We start from the raw sequence: 10,855 nt of genomic DNA, 5'->3' as shown, positions 1-10,855 counted from the left end.
TACTAAGTATTAGCATTATTAGCACCCGAGATTATCACAACTGAAACCATTTTTAAAATCTAGTTTAATTTTCTGTGCTTATGTTGTTTCCTTACTGCATTTCTTCCCATTTTGAAAATGGAAACAGACACCTGGGGTTCATTTTTGTTTTCAGGCTGACAAAATTCTCACTTTCCCATCCAGAATAATTTATTTTCAAAAATAATGTCTGCAAAATATAATCCCCCTCGCCCCCAAATATTATCACTAGCTGCTTAGATTTTCATGACAATCTTGCAAGACTTCCTACTAGGTTTAGGGCCATATCTACACGAGAGAGCTTACAGTGGCACAGCTGTACCGATGCAGCTACACTGCTGTAAGACCGCTGGTGTAGCCACTCTAGGCCAACGGGAAAGAGCTCTCCCATGGCCATCGACATAATTAAACCACCTCCAACAAGCAATGGTAGTTATGTCAGCAGGAGAGCGTCTCACACTGACATAGCACTGTCCACCCTGGCACTTCTGTTTGTGTAACTTCTGTCACTCAGGGTGCATTTTTTTCACACCCCTGAGCGACATAAATTATGCTGACAAAAGTGCTAGTGTTGACATAGCCTCTTCTAATACACTAGGGCAAGGCTGCAAATGCCTTGAGTATCTGGGTTGCAGATGCTCATCTACGCCCGCTCTGACATCCAAATAATAAATGGTGAAATCTTGTTTATGAGCTATTAAGTGTCATAAAACATAATTCAACAACAGCCACAACGTCTGTGCTTTGGACTTAGGCTCCCTGGCAATTTCTCTTTTACTTAAATTAACTCCATATGCTCACAGCTTCAGGCAGCCTCGGTAGTTTTTGGTTGTACCCCTGGTTTTCAGTGTCCCATTTCTTATTTGGTGTGACATCTAGGGGCCACCCCCACCCCCCCAGGAAGTCCTGAGCACCTGCCTGTTCACCCCCGCCCCTTTGTTCTATAATCACCCCAAATTTCCTGTCCCCTCCGCCACCATCATCCACCCACCCGCCTCTGAAACGCTGGGTGCGCCCGCCCCATGCAGCTGCCCGAGTCACTGCGCCGCGTCCAGATCGCTTGAGCTATGGGGACTCCCTTCCCCAGCCACTTGTTCTGTGCTTGCGCTGCTGGGCCTGGAGGTGGCTCTTTACAGACGCTCCCTAGAAAAAGATCCACCGGAAGTGACTTACTCCCTCGCCGGAGGGTGAGGTTCGCTTCCGGTGGTCGCCAAGCGGGTGCGTTTCCTCGCCTCGACCCTTGGCGTCTCACCGCGCATGCGCTGTGGCCCCGTCTCACCAGCAGCGGCGAAGGAGTTTGGAAGTTCAAAATGGCCGCCGCGGTGGAGTCCGTGTTGCGGGAGCCCGAGTAAGAGACAGGGTGGCCCCTTTGGGAAGGCGCCTCTCGGGGGGGAAGTGGGAGGGAGAAGCTGTGAGGCGTCTTGTGGCGGGAGGTGGCTGTAACGGTCGCCAAGGCTCATTTGCCGGGGGGGGGGGAGTCGCGAGGGCCCTGGCTGGGCCTTTGGCGTGAGACCCAGCGCGGGCCTGGGCGGTGGGACTGCACGCGGCGTCCGTTTCCCCGGCCCCAGTGAGCACGAGCCAGGCAGCGACGGGGAGAGGCCGTGCACGCGCTTGGAGTTCGGGGCTCCTCGTGCTCCTCCCTTCCCGCCTCGAGCGGCCAGGGGTGGTTGCTAAGGTGCCGAGGGGGAGGGTCAGTACCGATGTTCGTGTTTTTTTTTTCGTATAGGCGCGTTTTACTCTCCCCACCCCCCCCCGCCGCTATCCCGATTTTTCACACTGGCTGTCTGCTCACGCCGCGGAGGGGTGTTGCTCACCCCCTCCCGCCCTAGGGCTGCTGCTCGACGGCCTGCTCTCCCCTAGTGAAAGTGGGGCCGGCTCCCGCCGGGTGGGGGTATCCAGAAGCTTGGAGGCTGGTCCATACCCACTGCACTGGCAGCTGCCCTTGGGGAACGCAGGCCGTGCAGCGTTCTGGGGTGAGGAGGCCAGGGCCAGGCTTGACTTGTGTTTAGTGCTGTGGGCGTTAGAGTCAGGGTGCAAAGCATTTTGTGAGAGAGCAAGGATCTATCCTTTGTTCTTCATCAAAGGCAATCAATTAACCAGATCCTATCCTCCTCCCCCCCCCCCCAACTCCTCCCATGTGGACATAGAGCTAATTTAAACTGACAATTTAAAATCTGCACCCTTGAGAGACGTGATTATGCCAACCTAACCCCCAGTGTAGACAGCACTAGATCGATAGAAATCTTCTGTTGACCTAGCTATTGCTTCGCAGGGAGGTGGCTTGCCTAGGCTGACGGGAGAACCCCTCCCGTTGGTGTAGGTAGTGTTTTCACTAAAATACTACAGTAGTGCAGCTCAGAAATGCTGGTGTAGTGATTTAAGGTTTGGGCTACCCTAAAAAGTTAGGGGGACCAGCTACGTTGATTAGGGGTGTGCAAAATCCACAACCCTGAGTAGTGTAGTTAAGCAGACCTAGCCCTCAGTGTAGGCAGTATGAGGTAAATGGAAGAATTCCTCTGCTGACCTAGCTCTGTCGTCTCTCAGGAAGATGAATAACCTACACTGATTGGCAGAACCTCTCCCATTGGTATAGGTGATGAAGTGCTAGAGCAGTGTAGCAGCAGTATTTTATGCGTAGACAAGCCCTAAGTATAAATATATAGCCATACATCAGCTATGCCCTCCCAACCTCTTAAATCTTGCAGTGGTCACTTACTCTGGTGATTTTACCCACCATGAGATGGGTTCATGAGGGCTTCATGGGCTGCAATTTGGGAACTACTAGCTTCATATAAAGGGGAAGGGGTTCAGTCAAGGCTTTTTAGACATAGTGTTGGACCTGTCTTAAATTGTAATCTGATTTCAGGTTGTAATAGTGTGAAGGGCTTTTTTTACCAGTTGCTTTTCAAAGAAATAAAAAACAATACATACTGTTTCTGGGTCACATGAAAATTCATTTTAAAAACGTTATAATGGTGCAAAAATGTTTTATTGTAATACCTAGTTAATAGCAAAATATGTTGACTTTAGTAGGCCCAAGCTTTGTGTATAATATTAGCTATGCGTTCTCATGGTAAAGTAAATTTCCTAAGTATTCTCTATGGGTGTATATATAAAAGGTTAGCTTACTTAAACCTTTTTGCCCAATCTGTGATATTCTAATCTCATAAAATTGGGGCAACACCCCTCCCATCAGAATTACTTCGGGATTTTTTGCCAGAATCCATAGAATTTAGTTAGCAAGAGTTTGCTGGACTGTTTGTTATTTATTTATTTATCTTCTTTCTCTCTTTGGTCCTATTCCAACATTTTCCAGCTGCTATTGTAAGACAGAAGGAGTTTTGAATTAGGTTATTTTAGTGCCTGTTGATCTGTACAAAACTTCATAGAAATTCCATAACACTATGCAAAACCCAGCACAGGAGCCCAAAATCTGGTGACTGAGAACAATGCACACAATGCTTTCATTAACTGAAATACTTACCTAAATTCTTCAAGATTGTTTTATTTAAATTATGGGGGCTGTCTGTCTGCTTGTTTTTCTCTCCGGTTAGTACATTGCTCTCATGCAAGAGAGCTGAATTCTGTTCTCTTGCTTCCTTATATTCGTCAGGGCCTGGGTGCACTGGAGAAGCAATAGGATCAGGCTGTGCCGAGAAGGTATCATGTTCCCCTGAAGCAGTCAGGATAGCAAAACAACGAGCAGGGTTGATGGGCCCTGGGGTCCCTTCAGCCTTTTAAGACAGAGGAAAAGATGATGAAAGCAAAGGAGGGCACGAGGATTTTTGGGAGCAGGTGCTCAGGTTGGGAGAACACAGGAGTGTTTGAGTGGTGGTGGGGACACATCTTAATATGGAAGATCAAGTCGAGGGTTCTCTCTGCTTGGTGTTCTTCCTGACTTTCCAGTTTCCATCCTTTTACATTCTATGACTCCTCCTATCACTATTTTATTTTCTTCTATCTCATTGGGGACCAAGAGTCCACATGCTTTGGAGACAGAACCTGCCCAACTTTCTGCTGATCTAAATTGTGTACTGAAGTCCTAGTCTTTCTCTGCATCAGACTGAGAAACATCAGTCAGCAGATAAGGGTTCAAAATACTAAATTAAAAGGATGACAAATGGTACAAATGTCAATCCGTATAAGGTTCCTGAGGTAGAGTGGAGATAGAGACTGACAGAAAAGTTCTGTGTTGGGAGTAGAACTTACTAGAACAGGGGTGGGCAAACTCAGGCCCATGTGCCGTATTCAGCCCCTCAGGGCTTTGGGTCCGGCCCACAGGATTGCCACTCGTGTGACGCCGCAGGCCTCGTGCTGCTCCTGCAAGCGGCCGGCACCACGTCCCTGGGGGAGCAGAGGGCTCCGCGTGCTGCTCTCGCCTGTAGATACCTCCCCCAAAGCTCCCATTGGCCACGGTTCCCTGTTCCCAGCCAATGGGAGCTTTGGGTGTGGAACCCACAGGTGAGGGCAGCGCTTGGGGCCCTCTGCCTCCCTGCACCCCCACCCCCATGGGCCACAGGGATGTGGTGCCGGCCATTTCTGGGAGTGGCTGGGGGCCGGGGCAGGCAGGGAGCCTGCCTTAGTGGCGCAGCGCCACTGCCACCCTGGAGCCGCTCCAGGTAAGTGGCGCCGGGCTGGAACCCGCACCCCTGCCCTGAACCCCATCCTGCACCCCGAACCCTTGCCCTGAGTCCCCTGCCACACCCCACGCCCCTCCTGCACCCCATCCCCCTGCCCTGAGCCCCTTTCTGCACACCACACCCCCTCCCGCACTCCTTCCTGCACCCCACCCTCCTGCCTCAGCCCTGCATTCATGGCCCTGCGTGCAATTTCCCCACCCAGATGTGGTCCTCGTGCCAAAAAGTTTGCCCACCCCTGTACTAGAACATACACTGGTAGCTAAAATTTGTAAGGGTATGTCTACACTACAGCCTATGCCGGCAAAACTTATGTCACTCAGGGATGTGAATATTCCACTCCCCTGAGTGACATAAGTTACACCAATATAAGCACTCATGCGCACAGCCTTATGTTTATGCCACTCGCAGAGATGGGGGTTTTTTCATGACGATGGGAGAGCTCTCTCCATAGGCATAGAATATCTTCACTACACGTGCTGCAGATGTACCGATACACCTGTACCACTGCAGCGCTATATGTATAGACATGGCCTTAAATTCATGTGGATTGTGCATTAGAATGAATGGAAAATATAACCCCCTGGATATACTTCAACCTGTTAGTTCGGTGGTTTCTGCTAAGTGGTTAATGCTGACCTTTAATTCTCATTCGTGGCTTCCTGGTGATCACTGTTGAGATGAATGTAGTGGTTGACACTTCTCCGAGTTTAATTCCCTGCCTATTGAAGTTAATGGAAGGGCTTCCACTGATTTGAATAATCTCTGAATTAGGCCCTAAGACCTGTTGTTTCAGGCTATGTCTATACAGTGCATCTTACAATGGCATGGCTGTGCCACTGCAGCCACACCATTGTAAGGTGCTCAGGGTAGCCTCTCTTTGTCACTGAGAGAGAGCTCTCCTGGAGACAAAATAAAACCACCTCAAATGAGGGGGTAGTAGCTTTGTCGCCGGGAGAAAGTCGCTGCCAGATAAGTGCTGTTCACACCAGTTCTTTTTGCCGTTAAAACTTTTGTTGTTCAGGGGCGTGGTTTTTTCACACCCCTGAGTGGCAAAAGTTTTAATGACGAGAGTGCAGTGTGAGCATAGCCTTTGGCTGTCTGCAGATTTGGACAGAAGCATATTACATACTACATGGGGGTTAAATATTGCTTTATTTCAGTGAAGCATATCTACATTAGGGTTTGCTCTGGTGTAACTACTTAATGAAATTACAGTGATGCATTTGTGAAAACTTTTCTGATATAGACAGATCTCTGATAGTCAGAAGGGCTAGAAAATTATAAACAAAAACTTAATTTTGTAGAGAGCATTTTGTGCATACCAAAAATTATAGGGGAAGATCTGCTTGCATAGAAATTTGCATGCATGGAAAGAGTAAAAGAATAAACTATGTATAGTTTGAATAATCAGTGATGGAGAAGGAGGGAGAAAAGGACAGGTAATGTAACAACTGTGACAAATATATAAAGTAAATACACAGCAAGGAGTGGGAGGAAATGTTTAAGGTAGTACAGAGAACTGCAACAAAGAGTAATAGGGTTAAAATAAAGGAACTCTTAACATGAATATGAGGAAAATCTTTCTCATGGTGAAATCTATTAGTCTGGAGTAATTTTCCAAAGAGATTAGTGGAAAAGCCACTGTTCATTTAAAAAAGAACTGGAAAAGAAGTTTCTGAAATGCCCACTCTCTCCATGAGAGATACCAATACTTATATCATACTCATCCGCAGATTTTTTAAAATGTTATTTTATAAAAGTTTCTAGCCTTTATGAGTCCAAATGTGAACTATGTGAAATAAAAGATCAGTCTTTCAAATTGGAAATACTTGGCTGATTCAGTTTACATACTCTCATATACAAAGAAACACTTCTGACAATTTAATACAAGCACCAGTCAATTTTATGGCAGACTTATAAATCAGGAGTGCATAAAGGAAGATAGCAGTCAGATCACTATCTACAGTAGAGTGAAGAAAACTGATATACTTTCCTTTCCAACCCAGTTCTTGCATTACTTTTGTATACAAAGTAATGAAAGCTTATAACTGGGATTGTCAAATGATTAAAAAAATGAATCGCAAATAATCACAGTTTTAATTGCACTGTTAAACAATAATAGACTACCATTTATTTAAATTTTTTTGGATGTTTTCTACATTTTCAAATATATTGAATTCTATTACAGCAGAGAATGCAAAATGTACCGTGCTCACTTTATATTATTTTTAGTACAAATATTCTCACTGTAAAAAAGATAAACTAAATAAATAGTATTTCTCAGTTCTCATACAAGTACTGTAGTGCAATCTCTTTACTGTGAAAGTGCAATTTACAAATGTAGACTTTTTTTTGCATAACTGCACTCAAATAAAACAATGTAAAACTTTAGAGCCTATAAGTCCACACAGTCCTACTACTTGTTCAGCCAATCACTAAGATAAACAGTGTTTACATTTATGGGGGATAATGCTGCCCACGTCTTAGTTACAATGTCACCTGAAAGTGAGAACAGGCATTCCCGTGGCACTGTTGTAGCCGACGTTGCAAGGTGTTTATGTGCCAGATATGCTAAACATTCATGTGCCCCTTCATGCTTTGATCACCATGGCAGAGGACATGCGTCCAGGCAGATAACGGGTTCTGCTTGATAATGATCCAAAGCAGAGTGCACTGATGTACGTTCATTTTCATCATCTGAGTTTAGATGCCACCACCAAAAGGTTGATTTTCTTTTTTGGTGGTTTGGGTTCTGTAGTTTCTGCATTGGAGTGTTGTTCTTTTAAGGCTTCTGACAGCGTGTTCCACACCTTGTCCCTGTAAGATTTTTGAAAGGTACTTCAGATTCTTAAACCTTGATTCGAGTGCTATAGCTATCTTTAAAATCTTACATTGGTACCTTTGCGTTTTGTCAAATCTGCAGTGAAAGTGGTCTTAAATCAAACAAGATGTTCTGGGTCATCATCCAAGACTACCATAACACAAAATATATGGCAGAATGCAGTATAACCACAGAGCAGGAGACATATAATTCTCCCCCAAGGAGTTCAGTCACAAATGTAATTAATGCCTTATATTTTTAACAAGTGTCATCAGTATGGAAGCATGTCGTCTAGAATGGTGGCTGAAGCATGAAGGGGCATATGAGTGTTTAGCGTTGTCGGCTATCCCTCGAGGTTGAGGATGATCTCTTTCACAGGTTTTATTTTTCATGGGTCCTTTGGTGACTGCGAAGTCCGATTGTTGAACCACAGGCTCGTTGGCAGACATTGCAGGTGGTGTTGGAAGACAGGATTGGGCCGCCATTGCTGCGTGACAGCTGTCTTTCCTTTCTTTTCTGGTGTTTTTCTGCAACCTGGGCAAGGCAATTTTCCTCAAAAGTGGATGTTCCCTCTCTGACAAGTCTTCGCCAGTTATCCCTATCCTGGGCTGCTGTCTCCCAGTGTGTGCCACACCTTTTGATGTTATCTTGAGGGTGTCTTTGAAGCATTTATTTTGGCCTCCCCATTTCCTTTCTCCTTTGGGGAGATGGGCATACAGCAGTTGTTTCGGTAAGCATACATCAGGCATGCGCACACACTGCCCGCTCCACCTCAGCTGGTGCTGGATAATAGGTCCTTAGCACCGAAGATATTGCCCTCTGTGAGGGCACTGACATTAGTGCGATGATCCTCCCACTTTATATTGAGGATCTTCTGAAGAAAGTGCTGGTGTTCCAGGTTTTTCAAGTGTTATCTGTAGGTCACCCAAGTCTCACAGCCATAGAGAAGAGTTGGGATTACCACCACTTTATAAACAGCCCTTGATTGCTTCTCTGAATGTTTAGCCTAACTGGCACGTAAATACCTTACAACACTGACTACAGAAGTGCCATGCGAATGCCTGTTCTCACTTTCAGGCGACATTGTAAATAAGTGGGCTGCATTATTTCCTGTAAATGTAAACAAACTTGTTTGTCTTAGTGATTGGCTGAACAAGTAGGACTGAGTGGACTTGTAGGCTCTAAAGAAGCGTGTCTCAAATGCGGCCACCAGGGGTTTTTTCTGTGGTCACGACAGCCTCTTGCGCAGAGATGAATGAGGGAGGAGGCAAAGCAGCGGCCCCTCCCTGCAGCGCCTAGGGGCTCCAGGGGCAGGCTTCAGCCCCCATCCCCTGGTTCAGCTGGAGTCTCCGGCGGTGGGCTTCAGTCCCATCGTCCCATCCCCCCCCCCCACACACGCTCAAGCCATGGGGCTCTGGTGGTGAGCTTCAGCGTCCCTGCCCAGCTTCAGCTGCCGGGCTCCAGGCTCTGGGTTTTTGCCTGACCGGGGTGGCAGGGCTCTGGCGTTGGGCTCCAGGCTTCAGCTCACACCCTCTTGTCTCCAGCCGTGGGGCTCTGGCTCTGGGCTTCAGCAGGACTGGCCTTACCGGGTGTTGTGGTCAAGAGGCAAGGAGTGGGGTGAGCCTGGGGTGAAGGCCTTCGGAAGGGAGTCTGGGGCAATGGGGGGTTGGGGCAGGGGGGTGAGGGAGGTAGTGGGGGCCAGGGGCACCAAAATACAACTCCAAATTATTTTTATTGAGTCTGCAAAAAACAACAACCCTACATAAATCAATTCCAATGTTTTGGACATGTATATATGCATATTTATTTGTTAATTTAGTATTTTAGGATAATTTGTCAGAGCAGCAACCAGCAAGAGTTGACAACCAGCAAGAGTTGGTGGCTGTACTCTGAGGCCACCAAAAAATTTGTTGTGAGAACCCCTGCTCTAAAGTTTTACATTGGTTTGATTTTGAGTGCGGTTTTGTAACCAAAAAAAAATCTGCATTTATAAATTGCGCTTTCATGATAAAGAGATTGCCCTACATTACTTGTATGAGGTGAACTGGAAAATACTATTTCTTTTGTTTATCTTTTTAAGTTTATATTATTTTTATTACAAATATTTGAAGTGAGCACTATATGCTTTGTATTCTGTGTTGTAAATGAAATCAATATATTTGAAAATATAGAACATCCAAATATATTTGTAATACATTTCAATTAGTATTCTATTATTGTTAAACAGTACAATTAAAATTGAAAATAATTGTGATTAATTTTTTTAATTGAGTTAATTTGTTTTGAGTTAATCGTGATTAATTGACAGCCCTACTTATTACGTATCACAACATGAAAAATAAGGTCAATCGCAGAGTGACCCACATGTTGCTGTTAGACTGGTACCTAATTTCATTGTCCAGACCAAAAAAAAGATTTATCCAGTGCAGCACGAATTAAATATAGCTGTTTTTGTTGTATTGTTGCTTTTTAATAAGATTATGTAGTACTGTTAAAATATTAAGAAACTACTACGCTCACTATCTTGCTAGTAGAAAATATTATGAGTATATCGTCAAATTAAGAAGTCATTTTTGATATTTCTACACTTATTAATCATACCTAAGGCTATGTTTTAGTCTTGGGTATTTTTAGTAAAAGACCTGGACAGATCATGGGCAGTAAATAAAAATTCACAGCCTGTGACCTGTCTGACTTGTACTATATACCCCGACTAAATCCTGTGGGGGAGGGAGAGTGTGTCGTGGTTGGTGGGGGGCGGCTGAGGGGATGCTGCAGGTGCTCGGGGGGGAGTGGGGGCGGCCCAGGGGATTCCGCGGGTGCTCGGGGAGAGGAGGCCGGGGGTCCGGGGGGTGCACAGCCTGGGTGGGCAGGGGCTGGATATTCCACGCCTCCCTGGAAACGGAGACATCCCCCTCCCTCAGCTCCTAGGCGGAGGTGTGGCCAGGCAGCCCTGCACACTGCCTCAGCCCCGAGCTTTGGCTCAGCAGCTGTCATTGGCTGTGAACCATGGCCAGTGGTAGCTGTGGGGCCGGTGCCTGCAGGTGGAGGCAATGTGCAGAGCTGCCTGGCCATGCCCCCGAGCTAGGAGCTGAGGGAGGGGGATGTTGCTGTTTCTGGGGAGCCCCCCAAGGTAAGCACCGCGTAGAGCCCTCACACCCTTCCTTGCCCCAGCCCTAAGCCCACTTCCACACCCGAACTCCTGCTGCTGCTGGGAGAGGTGGGTGTGGTGGCGCAGGGGCTGCCTGAGATGCTCAGGCGGCACCTGGGCCAGGCGTACCGGCCGCTGCAAAAGTCACTGAGGTCATGGAAGGTCATGGAATCTGTGACCTCCGTCACAAAAACTCGCAGCCTTAATCATACCATATAGTTCTTG

The 10,855-nt window shown here is 46.6% G+C and overlaps 1 protein-coding gene and 1 long non-coding RNA gene across 14 annotated transcripts in view; both read left to right on the top strand.

Moving 5' to 3' along the window:
• LOC122464557 overlaps window positions 1–10,855 on the top strand; it is a 121,439-nt gene that overhangs the window by 40,557 nt on the left and 70,027 nt on the right. The window lies entirely within an intron of this gene.
• PRPF4B (pre-mRNA processing factor 4B) overlaps window positions 1,107–10,855 on the top strand; it is a 49,736-nt gene continuing 39,987 nt past the window's right edge. For 11 of the 13 annotated variants that reach the window (XR_006288716.1, XR_006288715.1, XR_006288714.1 and 8 more), the window contains exon 1: window positions 1,211–1,366. Coding sequence is in view for 2 of the 13 variants with exons in the window: in XM_027821329.3 (XP_027677130.1) it covers window positions 1,329–1,366 (38 nt within the window). In the remaining 11 variants the exon portion in view is untranslated. Of the gene's footprint in view, window positions 1,367–10,568; window positions 10,613–10,855 lie in introns of those variants that run through there. The other 2 variants (XM_027821329.3, XM_037893216.1) reach the window with 2 other exon arrangements.

Source organism: Chelonia mydas, chromosome 2, assembly GCF_015237465.2.
Source record: "Chelonia mydas isolate rCheMyd1 chromosome 2, rCheMyd1.pri.v2, whole genome shotgun sequence".
In the NCBI taxonomy this organism is placed as follows: domain Eukaryota; kingdom Metazoa; phylum Chordata; order Testudines; family Cheloniidae; genus Chelonia; species Chelonia mydas.
Note: the sequence above shows the minus strand (reverse complement) of the source record. Positions and strands in the feature narration are given on the sequence as shown.